Raw genomic sequence first — 14,233 nt, 5'->3', positions numbered from 1 at the left:
CACCTCGCCTGCAAGCCCTCACCCTTTTACCTGCTCCATTTATTTTTCTTTTAACAGGTTTTTTCCCATTTATGACCCTTCTCTGTAGCTCAGTGTCAGTGTAACCGGCTTGTTTTGTGTGGCCTTTGTGTGCAGAAGACTTCTGGGTTTGGCTGCATGGTGGGCTCTAGAGCAGAGCTGGGTTTTGGTGGTGATCTCCTGAGCCACATCTATGGGGCCAGCCCCAGAGGGGACCGGAGCAGCAGGGCTGAGCGTGGTTGAGGGGCTCCGCAGAGCCCGGACCCCCATCCCCGGCAATGCCTGCTTTCCTCCTGCCTGTGCCGCGGCTCGTTGTCCGGGAACGGCGGAGCAGGACTGACGGACAGCCGCGTTTCCCGACGTGCCTTCGCTGAGGACACGGCGTGGGGAGAGGTCCTGCGTGGGACCTCGAGCGTCATTTCTGCATCAAGCTGGTTCCACGTTTGCGAGGCTCTGGGGGATTAACTGAATTGTCCTGTGACTGCGGTTGTATTTTCTGCCCTGGCAGAGACCCGCAGCCTCTCCGGTATTCCTTGGCACTTTGTAGGCACTGTCAGCAGCCCTCTGTGCCCACCGGTGCCGCAGCTCTACTCTGCCTTTCTCGGTTGGGCTTCCAGTCCCTAAAGGTTCTCCGCTTAGATTGGACGTTAGGAAAAGGTTCTTCCCGGCGCGGGTGGTCGGTCCCTGGAAGAGGCTCCCCAGGGCAGTGGTGACGGCACCAAGACTGCCAGAGCTCAAGGAGCGTCTGGACGATGCTCTTAGTCACATGGTTTGGTTTTAGGTGGTCCTGCGAGGAGCAGGGAGCTGGACTCGATGGTCCTCGTGGGTCCCTTCCAACTCGAGATATTCTATGATTCCAGATATTGGCATAATAATATTTAGTTTATTGGGCTGCACTTGGCTTTTCTATCAACACAGCTCCATCATTCCTACATAAGATGGATATGGACTGTAATGCCTTGCATCTTTTGTTTCCTACCTGAATTTTTATAAAGTTTTTCAGGGGCACAGCACCACCAAATCCGTGGGCGGTGTCGGATGGAGGCTCTCACCCCTTCGGAGCTGCCGGGACCTCGGGGGGGTGAGAGGATGCGGCCAGGGTTTGCAGCGTTGTGAAACAGGGTAAGTCAGGGCTGACGTTCCCCACCACCCGTCACCAAGAGGCCGGATGATGCTGGAGAAGTGGCCGGAGGAAGATGAAACTGCCAGGGAGGGGGAAGGAAGCCAGCTCGTCTGCGGGTTGCACAAGCAGTGAATCACAGTCGTAGAATATCTCGCGTCGGAAGGGACCCATCGGGGTCATGGGATCCAACGCACCGCGAGGAGCCGGGAGAGGGGCAGGGAGTTGGACTCGATGATCCCGATGGGTCCCTTCCGACGCGAGATATTCTGTGATTCTTTGGCTTGCTAAAACTAAACCATAGGACCAAGAGCATCATCCAGACGCTCCTCAAACTCTGCCAGGCTTGGTGTCGTGACCACTTCCCCGGGGAGCCTGTTCCACTCTAAGAGTCTGGTGTCCTTCTTAAACCGAGGCACCCCAAAGCGCACCCGGCACTCGCGGTGGGGCCGCGCCGGTGCAGCGTGGGGGGGACAATCACCCCCCTCGCCCAGCTCGCGACTGGATGCACCCCGGGACACCGTTGGCTCTTTGGCTGCCAGGGCACTGTTGACTCCTGTTCCACTCGCCACCAACCCAACCCCCGGATCTCTTCCGCGGGGCTGCGCTCCAGCCTCTCGGCCCCCGGTTTGTCTGTACGACCAGGATTGCCCCCTCCCCGGTGCAGAACCCGGCTCTTGCTCTTGTTAAATGCCATGCGGCGGGTGACTGCCCGGCTCTCTCGTCTGTCCAGATCTCTGTACGTTCGATTCCTGCATCCAGATCATTTACAAAAACACGGAAGAGCGCTGGCCCGAAAATGGAGCCCTGGGGAGCCCCGCGGCTGGCCGGCCGCCAGCCTGCTGTGACCCCATTTACCACAACCCTCTGAGCCCGGCCCGTCAGCCCGCCGCTCGCCCACCCAGCGAGGGACTCGTCGGGCTGTGTGCGCTGGGCACCCTGTCCAGAAGGATGCTGTGAGAGGCAGCATCAAAAATGCTGCTAAAATCCCAAAAACCCCACATCTACGGGCTTCCCTGGGTCCGCTGACGGGTGACCTTCTCGCAAAAGGAAATTCAGTTGGTGAAGCAGGACTCTCCCCTCCTGAACCCGACGGCTGCTTTGTCTCTCCAGCGGTGCCCAGTCACCCCCAGAATGACCTTCTCCACCCTTTTACCAGCACCGAAGGGAGGCCGACGGGCTGTCATGGCAGGGTCTGCCTCCTTACCCTGCTTGAAAACTGGGGACGCTTCCCAGCTTCCAGCTGACTGGGACCTCTCCAGACACCCAAGACCGTTGAAAAACAATGGAGAGAGGTCCCGCGATAACATCAGGAGGTGTTACCGTGACACCATGACGTTACGTGATGACATCAGGGCGCGGGCAGGGGAGGGACGGTCCGATGGGTGCCTTTTGGGGAGCGGACGGAGCAGCGCCCGCAGCCCAGGGCCCCCTGTGTCCCCTGGGGTGCCCGGGAAGCATCACCCCGGGGCGCCGAGGGCCGAGGCGCTGGGCAGGCTGGCCTGGAGGCGACGGGCTCTGAGGACGCGGCAAGGCGAGGGTGGCGTTTGGGCACAGAGAACGGCAGAGGTGGGGGTCCCTGACCCCTTCCCTCCGGTGCAGGCGGCTGCGGGGCGGGTGGGAGGGACGCACGACGTGGGGTGGGTGCCGGACCTGGCTGGGCGCAGACCCGGGAGCTGGGGAGGGTGGGGGGTCGGGGCCGATGCAGCGGTTGTTGGCAGGTGGGGCTGGTTTGGGGCTGGGGAGGCGATTTCACGCTGCTCCGAGCAGGGGTGCTCCCGCGGGGTGCCCTGCGCTGGGTCGGGGCTGCCCGGTGCTGCTCCCTCCCCCTTCACCCTCTCCTTGGCAGCTTCCCGGCCGGCTGCCCCCCCCGTGAGCACCCGTCACCCCGGTTCAGCGCAGGGGGTCCCGTCTGCGCGCTGACCGCAGGCACCCAGGGAATGCCTCGAGAGCAGGACACGTCCCCCCTTCCAGCCCACGCCAGCTGGACCCAGGACGGGGGGTCTCCGGGGGGCACTGGGGGCTCTGCGGTGTGGATGGCCTGGCTGTGGGGATGGGGGGCCCTGGGGTGCAGCGGTGCCAGGATGGGGGTTCCCTGGGGGTACCAGGGGGTTACACGGTGCCGGGGTCCTGGGGTGCGGGGTTCCAGGTGAGGGGGATCCCAGGACGTGGGGTCCCATGGTTGGGGGTCCGAGGGCGTGGGTTTTTCAGGTTACGGGGGTCCTGGCACGTGGGTTTCTCGGAGGGCACGGGGCATCGCATGGTGCAGGGCTCCTGGAGCAGGGGGTCCCGGCCGCTCTCCGGCAGGGGGACGGGAAGGGGGCAGCCAGTAAATTCCCGTGGAGCCGGAACCAGTGGGCGGCAGCGGTTCCCCCCTGGCCCAGGGAGCACCGGGGAGCGGATGGGAGGCAGGGACCAGGCACCCGGGATGGGGACCAGGATGGAGCGACCGGGGAGTGGGGCTGCTCTGCCCTGACCTGGCCCGGCCGCCGCTGCCCAGGCTGCTGCGGGACAGCAGAGGGAGCGGGACCGGGAGCAGGACCCACACCGAGCCCAGCCTGCAGGACAGGGCCAGCCAAAGCCGCAGCGCCGGGAGTGCCCGGCAGTCCGTCCTTATGCCCGGCAGTCCATCGCTGTGCCCATCAGTCCAGTCCATCCGTGTGCCATCGGTCCATTCGTGTGCCCATCGGACCATCCTTGTGCCCATCGGTCCATCCATGTGCCCACCGGACCATTCGTGTGCCCACCGGTCCACCCATGTGCCCACCAGTCCATCCGTGTGTCCATCAGACCATCCCTGTGCCCATCGGTCCATCCATGCACCCGCCCATCCACCCCTGCGCCCATGGGTCCATCCCTGTGCCCACCGGGCCACCTGCATCCTGCCGGTCCCTGCGGGAGCACGCTGCCGAACGCTCAGTCTCTGCTAAGCCGAGCCGCAGCCGCTTGTTCCCCGGTGAAAGCCCCGGCAGTGCCCGCGCTCCCGGATGCCCCGGACGGTTCCTCCGTGGGCACTGCCAGCCCCAGCTTCTCCCCAGAGCCCCGGCACCAAGAGCCGGTCCTTCCCCCCATGGGATGCAGGAGCTGTGCTACCCCTGGGGAAACTGAGGCACGGACCGAGCGTCTGGGGATCACCAAGGGAGCGTACAACAGCGAAGGGACTGAAGGCAGCTCGTGCTGGTCCCCTCTGTTGTGGCCGTTGGCACTCAGTCACAGGGGCGCGAAGATGCTCCTCCTCATTGGCGCGTTTAAGTGCTCCCAGGTGCACGGGCAGTGCCGACGCTCGGGAATTGGCGCTCGGAGAGCGAGTGCCGCCGGCCATGCCAATGGCAGCGGGTCTGGGGCCGGGGGGGGATGCCCGCCGTTGGCACCGGGGCTGTTGGCTGCCAGTCCTCTCTCGCTTCGGCCTCTCTCCAGCGAGGGATTTGGCCGGATCCTCTCCCGGGGTCTCCTGGGTTCCTCGCTCTGCTCCTGGCAATGCCCCGGGGCGAGCCCCGGAGCGAGGATGGGGAGACCCCGCAGACAGGCAGCCTGCAGGCAGAGACGGGGCAGAGCTGGGTGCCGAGCAGATGTCCGCGGTGGGGGCGAACTGGTCCGTGTCCCCTGTGCCACCCGACGAGGGGGAGGGCAGAGCGGGGCTGTCCCCCGTCCCCCGGCGGGGTGGCCGGGACCCCCATGGAGACCAGCCCAGGGAGAGCCGCGGGGGCTCTCGGGGGTCCCTCTGCGAACCCCCCCGGGGCAAGGCAGGACCAGCACATCAGCAGCCGTCGGGCTGCATCCACCCCCCTCCTCTTGCCCCCCAGCCGGGGGTGCCGCCAGCCCGGCCCCACAGACCCAGGGGTGGGGACGGGGAGCGGAGAGCCCGGCCGTGTCCCCAGCCCAGTGCCCACTTTCGGAGTGTCTGCGCCCTCTTTTTCAGCACGACTGGGAGCCTTGGCCCCCGCCACGCCGGCGGCGCGGAGCATCCCACCGGAGGCTGCTTTCCGACCAGCTCCCGGGGGGACCGGGCTGCCTCACGAGCACCGTCTGCGGGATCCGCTGTCTCGGCAAACTCAGCCCCAAGTCAAACCAGGGGAGAAGCCCCCCTCCTCCAGCTCCATTAAACGAGCAATTAGCACCGCTCAGGATGTCACCGCGCGGTGACAGGCAATTCCCAGAGACAGGCGGGCCCCGCTGACTGTCCCCGAGGGGCTGCGCAGACGCATATGCAGGGAAAGAAGTAATTTAGGAAACGGCCTTGCAAATATTATCCGAGCTGATTTATTAACTCCGAGGCCTGACTTCTTGCTCGGGTCCCCCGGGGACAGGCGGCGCACGGAGGAGCCCACGCTGCACGCCTGCCCGGCGCCTCCCTTCGCCCCAAGCCGGGCGAAACCCAGGAGAAACGGGCAGGTTTGGGGGGGGGTCCCAGCGGGAAGCGAGGCGCGGGGTCCTGCTGCTGGGAAGGTCTGTCCCAGTCCCGTCCATTTTCCCCAGGGAGAAAAGGAAGGAGGGGGAAGAGAGGAACCCAGCGCGGGGGGTGCCCAGCTGCTGTCTCCAAGGGCAAAATTCAAGCTAGAAAAGGCCCAGCCTGACCCAGCGGGGAATTGCCAAACTGGGCCAAACTGGGCACCTCAAACCATCCTGCGCTGGACTGGGAGGAGGAGAGCCCCGTGGGGGGGCACGCACCCCCTCCACCAGCGTGGGCTGTGCCCGCAGCTCTGCTTCCCGGTGCAGCGGGGGGGGATCAGCTTCACCCATGGGAGACGCACTTATAAAAGCATTCGGGGGGGACAGGCTGCAGGCTGGGGGCTGCGGGGTTTGGAGGATGCCCCCCCCGGCAAAGGGAGCTGCACCCCTGGGTGCACACGGTCTTGCACTTCGGGACACGCTTGAGCTTCAACCATCCCTGTCCCGACCCGACCCGGGGGGCTGAGCAATTCCCTGGGACACCGGACCCCCGCAGCAGCATCAGAGAGGGGGAGCCGGGAGAGGACGATGGCAGGACGGGCTGGCACGTGCCTGGGATGTCCCGGTGCCATGGCAGCAGGTCCGCACCGGGACCCCATAATCATAGATTTATGATTAAAGATCAGCCCCGAGTTTTCATGCACCCACAGCAACCCTCGCCCCCCCCTCCACCACCACCCAGCCATGGGGCACCCACATGCAAAAGCAGTCTGGGGTCTCAGGGGTCTCCCTGTGGCAGCCTGGGGTCTCTGGGGTCCCCCGTCCATGGGGACAGCCAAGGACGCCTGCCCACCCCCTCCGGGCCGCATCCTGCTGCTCAGCCCGTGGGCCTGGGGGCACCCCCCGCCCCGGGGACAGCCGGGGTGCCCCTGGCAGTGGGGCTCTGCTGTCCCTGACCCCGCCGGTGCACCCCAGGGCCAGAGGAGGGTCCGTCCCCCCCGGTTTGGCAGCCCTGGCCTGATGCTGTCCGGGGGGTGGCTGTGCCAAACTGGCCACAACCCTCTCCATGCGGGTGGGAGCTGCCCTGGGGCCCCCCACTTCGTCCCCCCCAGTGGCAACTGCCCCCGAGACCCTGGAGGGACCGGGCAGGGACGGGGCAGGGGCTCACAGGGACCCCACGGCCGAGGGGCCCGCTGACCCCAGCTGATGCTGGAGGGTCCCCCCAGCCCCAGCCGACCCCCAGGACCCCAGATATTCCCAGGGGGTCCCCCCAGCCCCAGCTGACCCCCAGGACCCCAGATATTCCCAGGGGGTCCCCCCAGCCCCAGCCCACCCCCAGGACCCCAGATATGCCCAGGGGGTCCCCCCAGCCCCAGCTGACCCCCAGGACCCCAGATATGCCCAGGGGGTCCCCCCAGCCCCAGCCCACCCCCAGGACCCCAGATATGCCCAGGGGGTCCCCCCAGCCCCAGCCCACCCCCAGGACCCCAGATATTCCCCGGGGGTCCCCCCAGACCCAGCCCACCCCCAGGACCCCAGATATTCCCCGGGGGTCCCCCCAGCCCCAGCCCACCCCCAGGACCCCAGATATGCCCAGGGGGTCCCCCCAGCCCCAGCCCACCCCCAGGACCCCAGATATTCCCCGGGGGTCCCCCCAGCCCCAGCCCACCCCCAGGACCCCAGATATGCCCAGGGGGTCCCCCCAGCCCCAGCCCACCCCCAGGACCCCAGATATTCCCCGGGGGTCCCCCCAGCCCCAGCTCACCCCCAAGACCCCAGCCGACCCCCAGGACCCCAGCCGACCCCAAAGGACACCAGACCCCCCCAGGTGACCTCCCCCGATCCCAGAGGACCCCGCTTGAGCCCCGATTACCTCAGCCAACCCCAAAGGACCCCCCCTCACCCCAGAGGGCCCCAGCTGATCCCAGGTGACCCCGGAGGACCCCACCTGATCCCAAGGGATCTCAGGCGACCCCTGAGGGCCCCAGACAACCTTGAGGCCACCGGCTGACCCCCGGGGGGCAGGGGACCCCATCCTCCCCCAGGGACCCCAGCCTCTCGCAGCGCCCTGCAGCCCCCCCCATTCCCCTATCAAAATGGCGGCCAGAGCCTGCCCTCACCGTCTGCCCGCACCCAAGATGGCTGACGCGGGGCTGGGCGGGGCTGCGGGAGTGACGTCACCCAGAGGGCCACGCCCCTCTTCAAGATGGCCGTGTACTCCGCAGCCCCGCGCATTGCCCTTATCCAAGATGGCGGAACACATAGGGGAAGAAAGCGCGCTGCGCCCCTTCTAAGATGGCGGTCGCGGCGTCAGCGCAGCGCCCTGGCGCAAGGCCTCTCCGCTACGCGCTGGGCGTAGGGGCGGGGCGGGAGAAAGCGAAAGTGGCGGAGGGACCGGAACGACGGCGGCGGCGGGAGCGGGAGCGGGAGCGGGGCCCGCCCCGGCGGGAGGCGGCCAGGCCCGGGCGAGAGGCGGCGGGGCAGACGGGCCCCTGCTGGGCGCGGGGCGGGCGCCCCCTGCCGGGCCGGGGGAGGCGGCGGGGGGTCCCCCCTGTCCCCCCGGGCGGGGCTGCGGGACGCGGGGACCCCCCGCCCCGCGGGCCATGGCGCGGCTGGAGGCGGTGGCCAACGTGGCGCTGCGGGTGCCGGGGCTGGCGCTGCTGGACCTGCTGTACCGCTGGGACGCGGCGGCCCTCACCGACCTGCTGCGGCCCCGCCGCGGGGACCCCCCCCTCCTCCGGCCCCCCGCCCTCCGGGGCGCCTACTGCCTGGGTGAGGGCTGCGGCGGGACGCGGGGGGACAGCCCGGGGCTGGCCAGGCTGGGACCCCCCAGGGGCGGACAGGCTGGGGACACGAGGGGACCCCCCAGGGGCGGACAGGCTGGGGACACGAGGGGCCCCCCAGGGCTGGCCAGGTTGGGGACATGAGGGGACACCCTGAGGGATGGCCAGGTTGGGGACACCCCGGGGACGGACGGGCTGCAGACACGAGGGGACACCCCAAAGAATGGTCAGGCTAGGGACACGAGGGGACACCTGACAGGTTGGGGACACGAGGGGACACCCCAGGGGTGGACGGTTTAGGGACACGAGGGGACACCCCAGGGATGGACAGGCTGCGGACATGAGGGGACATCCCAAGGAATGGACAGGCTAGGGACACGAGGGGACACCCCAGGGGGTGGACAGGTTGGGGACATGAAGTGACATCCCAAGGGATGGACAGGCTAGGGACACGAAGGGACACCCCAAGGATGGCCAGGTTGGGGACACCCCAGGGATGGACAGGCTGCGGACACGAGGGGACATCCCAGGGGATGGACAGGTTGGGGACACAAGGGGACACCCCAGGGATGGCCAGGTTGGTGACATGAGGGGACACTCCAAGGGGTGGCCGCCTTTGGGGTCTTGCCTCCCCAGCCCCTGCTGACACCCGCGCGGTGTGGGGCTGTCCCCCGGGCCGGCGGGCGCTGCGTCCCCCGCGTTGTGCCCTCCGCACCGCGTGTCCCCTGGCGGGGGGGGCAGCGGTGGGCCCCGGGGCCGGGAGGTGACCCTCGCACCGCCCCGTCGCGCCCACGCCACCCCAGCGCTGCGCACGGTGACGGCCGTGTCACCGGCGGGGGCTGCCTCGGCCGGGCGGGGGGCTCGCGGGGCCGCCTCACCCCCCGTGCCCCCCGCCACAGGCCACGTGCTGTGCGTGGTGGTGCTGGTGCTGCCGGTGCGGTCCCTGGTGAAGCTCTACCTCCACCTCCTCACCGCGCTGCTGCTCAGCGCGGGGCACACGGCGGCCAGGTGAGCCGGGGGGGCCGGGGGGTGCCCTGCTGGGGTGCGGGGGGGGCCGGGGGCTGAGCCTCTCTCCCTGCAGGGACTACGTCCGCCGCGAGCTGGAGTACGGCTTCCAGGGCGCCGTGTACAGCGACCCCGCGGCGCTCGGCCGCTTCGCCACCGCCCTCGCAGGTGAGCTGGGGGGGGGTCCCACCCCCCCGAGATGTCCCTTGCCAGGGGACGGGGGGTGGCACTGGGCAGGGTGAGGGTCTCCTGTGCTGACCCGGCTGCGGGAGCCGTCACCTGTGGGACGGCGTCTTGGGTGATGATGGCGTGGCTGAGCCGGGTCGTCCGCGCCGCTCGGCGTGGAGCGGGGATGGACGCGAGCCCTGGGGGGTTTCCTCTGCCCCCGCCGCCCCGGGGCTGGCAGGGGAAGGGGCTGGGTGGTCTCGGGGTGCTGCTTGCGGCAGGGCAGCAGCAGGGTTTGCCGTGGGGCAGGGCTGAGCCCCACGGCGGGGCTGGCTGCGAGGCGTCCCCCCCCCCACCCGGTGCCTGCCCCGAGCCCCCTCTCCGGCGGCCGGTGCCCGGGTGCCGGTGCGAGGTGGCTGTGCCAGGGAGGGGGCACAGGGGTCCCGCACCCGCCCACGTGCCCAGGCGTCCCCGTCCCCTCCGCAGGCCAGCTCTGCCTCTGCGCCTTCTGCTCCCTCCTGATGGGGAGCAGGCGGCCGTGGCTGTTCGCGGCCCCGCTGCTGCCGGTGCTGGCTCGCCTCTGCGGCCTCCCCCTCCACGCCCTGCCCCTCCTCAACACCTTCGCCGCCACCCTCACCGCCCTGGAGGTCCTCTACGTCCTCGGCTCCCACGTCCTCGTCCCCTTCCAGCTGGCTGCTGCCGCCTGCCGGGAGGTCGTGCAGGTGAGCGGGCGGGGGGCTGCGGGGCGGGGGGCTGCGGGGCGGGGGGTTGCGGGGTGGGGGGGGCTGCGGGGCGGGGGGGCTGCGGGGCGGGGGGCTGCGGGGAGGGGGGGCTGCGGGGCGGGGGGGTTGCGGGGGGGGGCTGCGGGGAGGGGGGGCTGCGGGGCGGGGGGTTGCGGGGCGGGGGTTCCCGTGCTGAGCCCGGCTTGATGCAGGGTCGGCTGCAGGGCTGTCCCCTCGCACGGCTGGGCCCCCCCGCACCCTCCTTGCCCCCCACGTGTGGGGCAGGATGGGGGGCAGCCCCGCTGAGCGCCCCGTCCCCGCAGGCACTGGAGGTGTACCGGCTGGTCGCGCTGGGGATGTCCCTCTGGAGCCAGCTGGCCGTCCCGCTCCTCTTCCTCGTCTTCTGGCTGGTGCTCTTCTCCCTCCGGCTCTCCTCCTTCCTCGCCTCCTCCAGCAGCCCCCTGGCCCAGCAGGGCCTCCTCTTCCTCCTCCTCAGCAGGTGGGGACCAGGGCAGGCAGGAGCTGGGAGGGCTCAGCCTTCCTCCCGCATGGCTGTGGGAGGAGGATGAGGAGGGGCTGGGGCTCCGCTTTGGGCTGCCTGGCCCCTGCCAGCCCCTGCCAGCGTCCGCACTCACCCCGGGCTCCGTTGCAGCGCGGCCGAGTGCTGCAGCACGCCCTACTCCCTCGTCGGCCTCACCTTCACCGTCTCCTACCTCGCCCTGGGCGTCCTCAACCTCTGCAAATTTTACCTGCTGGGCTTCGGCGCCTTCCAGAACGGCAACGTCATGCACAGGTCAGCCCGCGGCGGGGGGCACGGGCCGGCGGGGGGCACGGGCAGGCACGCCTCCTCCCAGGCCGGGGGGGAGGACGGGGGCGTTGCGAGGGATCTGGGGACCGGGGCACGTCCCCAAGGGGTGACCAGGGCACGGCACGCGCGGTGCCACCTGGCACGCGCCTGCGGCTGCCGGCCTCACCCCCCGCTCCTGGCAGGGGGGTGACGGAGGGTGTGACGCTGCTGCTGCTGGCGCTGCAGACGGGGCTGCTCGACCTGCAGATCCTCCAGCGGACCTTCCTCCTCAGCATCATCCTCTTCATCGTGGTGACCTCCACGCTGCAGTCCATGATCGAGATAGCCGATCCCATCGTGCTGGCGCTGGGGGCCTCCCGCAACAGGTACCTGGGGAAGGAGAAGCAGCAGGATCCGGCCCCCCGGGAGCAGCCCTGCCCCTGGGGGGTAGCGGGGAGGAGCGGCGGGGGTCCCTCCCCCATGTCGGGGAAGAGCCAGGCTGGGTCCCGTGCCCTCCATGTGCTCCCCCCACCTCGGGTCCTCGCTGCCCATTTTTGGGCAGAATCGGTGCCAGCGGAGGGGGCTGGAGCGCGGCGTCCCGGGGGGGTGGGTGCTGCTCCCGGGGCGGGCACGGCCCCGCTGAGCTGTGCCTCCCCTAGGAGCCCCTGGAAGCATTTCCGTGGCGTCAGCATGTGCCTCTTCTTGCTGGTTTTCCCTTGCTTCATGGCCTACAAGATCGCCCACTTCTTCCACCTGGATTTCTGGCTGCTGATCCTGGTCTCCAGCTGCATGCTCACCTCTCTGCAGGTACGGCAGCTCCCGCTCCCCCCGACGGGGGGCTCGCTGGGCCCCCCGGCGTGGGCATCCCTGCCCCTCCCATGCCCACGACCCTGCCCCAGTCACCCTCACCCAGCCCCGACTGGGAACACTGGGTGGGGGTGTGCGATCTGGCCACCGTCCTGCCACTCGCCAGGTGATGGGCACCCTCTTCATCTACGCCCTCTTCATGGTGGAGCTGCTCCAGGACGCGCCGCTGGAGCGGATGGACGAGATCATCTACTGCGTGAACGCGGTGAGCCGGGTGCTGGAGTTCCTGGTGGCCGTCTGCGTGGTGGGCTACGGCACCTGGGAGTCCCTCTTCGGGGAGTGGAGCTGGATGGGCGCCTCCGTCATCATCATCCACTCCTACTTCAACGTCTGGCTGCGCGCTCAGTCGGGCTGGAGGAGCTTTCTGCTGCGCCGGGAGGCTGCCAAGAAGATCAACTCCCTGCCCCGGGCCACGGGCGGGCAGCTGCGGGACCACAACGATGTCTGTGCCATCTGCTTCCAGGTCAGCTCCCTCCCCTCGCCGGCACCCCTGCAGCGCCGGGGGACCCTGCTCTGGGCAGCCCCCGGGGGTCCCCTGCCCGCCGGGTGACGTCCTCTCCCTGCCCGCAGGACATGCAGGTGGCCGTCGTCACCCCCTGCAGTCACTTCTTCCACGCCGCCTGCCTCCGCAAGTGGCTCTACGTGCAGGACACGTGCCCCATGTGTCACCAGCAAGTCACGCCGGCGGCCGCCAAGGAGGATCCCAGCGGCAGGGGGGCGGCTCGGCCAGTGCCGGCCGGCGGGGACGAGGTGCCGGAGGACGGGGGAGCCGCCGCGAGCCCAGCCCCAGCTCAGCCCCGGGAGGACGGGCTGCCCGGCGGGGCCGGCGTGGTCCCAGGCCAGGGGGACAGTGGGGCTTCCCAGGACCATGGGGCTGGGGACCTCGACCCCCCCCACCCCGCTCATCCCCACGCCTCCACCCCGCAGAAACGAGAAGCAGGCGTCGTCCCGCAGCCCCACGCGGACCCTCGCCCCAGCGTCGAGGACACGCAGCATCAGTCCCCCTCACCCGCCAGCCCGGACCCTTTTGCCAGCCCCGAGCTTGGCGCGGGGGACAGCGGGGACTCCCACAGCGGCCACCGCCCCTCCTAGCCCTGCAGAGTGCCACCCCCCGTGCCGGGGTCCCTCTGCGGGGGGCGTGCCAGCAGCACGTGGGGCCGGGACCCCGCGTGGCACCAGCGTCCCCGAGTGCCCACATCCCCGTGGACTCTTTTTGCAATAAAGCCCGAGGTGAAGCGGCTGCGCCCGAGGGCAGGGGCGCCTCGTCTCGCCCGCTCCCTGCCGGGACGCTGCCCTGTGCCCGCTGTGTCCCTGGGGTAGGAGCGGGGGCTCTGCTGCAGGCATGGGAAGGACGGGTACCCGATGGGTGGCCCGTGGGTGCCCGGCTGCCTTCTGGCCTGACCCCACTAGATGGCACGGGTGGCACGTGCTGGGTGGCTTGGCATGGGCAGCGGGGGCTTGGGGGGGTTTTGGGGTGGTCCTAGGGGAGGGGGGATAGCCTGGGCCTGGCATGGATCTGGTGTGGGATGGCATGGGTCAGGTGTGGGATGGCAGGGGCTTGGCACAAGTCTGGTGTGGGATGGCACGGGTCTGGCACAGGATGGCGTGGGCTTGGCGTGGGTCTGGCATGGGACGGCGTGGGCTTGGCGTGGGTCGCCTTTCCCAGCTCTGCTGCCAAACCCCTTTCCCCGTGCCCACACCAGGACGGGCCCGGGGGGGCCCCTCTCCAGCCCAGGCGAGGCTGGGGACGGGGACGGGGACGGGGCCCAGCCCTGCCCGGGGTCCCCGTCCTGCCCCGGCTCAGCCCTGGCCCTGCGGGAGGGGAGGTTTGGGGGCAGGATCCCGGCTGTGCGGGGGTCCCCGGCTCCCCACTGCGGGGGGGACCCAGGCCTCCCAGCAGCACCGGTGCTGCCCGCAGGGGAAGGGGGGTCCCAGGGCGGGGGGTCCCTGGGGAGGCAGTAAATGGGCTCCCCGCTTCCAGCTCAGCCCCACCCCGCACTTACCCGAACGCCGGCGGCTCCCAGGGGCCCCGCAGCCCATTAGCCGGAGGGAGGGAGAAGCCCGTCCATAAAACCCATCTGGGGGCAGGCGAGGGGGGGAGACCCCCTGCCCCCCGCCTCCAGCCCCCCCCTGCCGCCCCCGGACCCCACTGGAGCCCGGCTGCCCCGGGGTCCTGGCCCCCTCCCCAGTGCCCCTCTGCCCGCAGCAAGCGGGGGGGGGCCACAGAGGTCCCTGTGGGTGCCCCTGGGAAGTGGGTGCAGCCCCCACCCCACTGCTCGGCCCCACGGGGGTTTGCTGTGGGGCGGCAGGAGCGAGGGGCCCTGAGCGTCCCCCCTTGCCCCCAGCCATGAGTGGGGGCAGCCCCCGCAGCGCCGCC

At 69.9% G+C, this 14,233-nt stretch overlaps 1 protein-coding gene across 7 annotated transcripts; it reads left to right on the top strand.

The window, feature by feature from the left end:
* Window positions 1-7,746: 7,746 nt before the first annotated feature.
* Window positions 7,747-13,155, top strand: LOC142081589 (RING finger protein 145-like). Of its 7 annotated transcripts, none has more exons than XM_075148304.1 (10): window positions 8,053-8,299; window positions 9,210-9,318; window positions 9,392-9,483; window positions 9,967-10,202; window positions 10,526-10,701; window positions 10,855-10,995; window positions 11,283-11,375; window positions 11,649-11,796; window positions 11,963-12,319; window positions 12,427-13,155. In XM_075148304.1, the coding sequence occupies exons 1-10, from the start codon at window positions 8,131-8,133 to the stop codon at window positions 12,946-12,948; spliced, it is 2,043 nt and encodes a 680-aa protein (XP_075004405.1). In that variant the 5' UTR covers window positions 8,053-8,130; the 3' UTR covers window positions 12,949-13,155. The 7 variants fall into 7 exon arrangements, with proteins under 7 accessions (XP_075004407.1, XP_075004406.1, XP_075004403.1 ...); XM_075148303.1 differs by having other exon boundaries at window positions 11,193-11,375; XM_075148302.1 differs by lacking the exon at window positions 9,210-9,318 and having other exon boundaries at window positions 7,751-8,299; window positions 11,193-11,375; window positions 11,725-11,796.
* The last annotated feature ends 1,078 nt before the right edge of the window (window positions 13,156-14,233 follow it).

This window comes from Calonectris borealis, chromosome 4, assembly GCF_964195595.1.
Source record: "Calonectris borealis chromosome 4, bCalBor7.hap1.2, whole genome shotgun sequence".
Taxonomy (NCBI): domain Eukaryota; kingdom Metazoa; phylum Chordata; class Aves; order Procellariiformes; family Procellariidae; genus Calonectris; species Calonectris borealis.
This window is presented reverse-complemented; position numbering and strand designations above follow the sequence as displayed.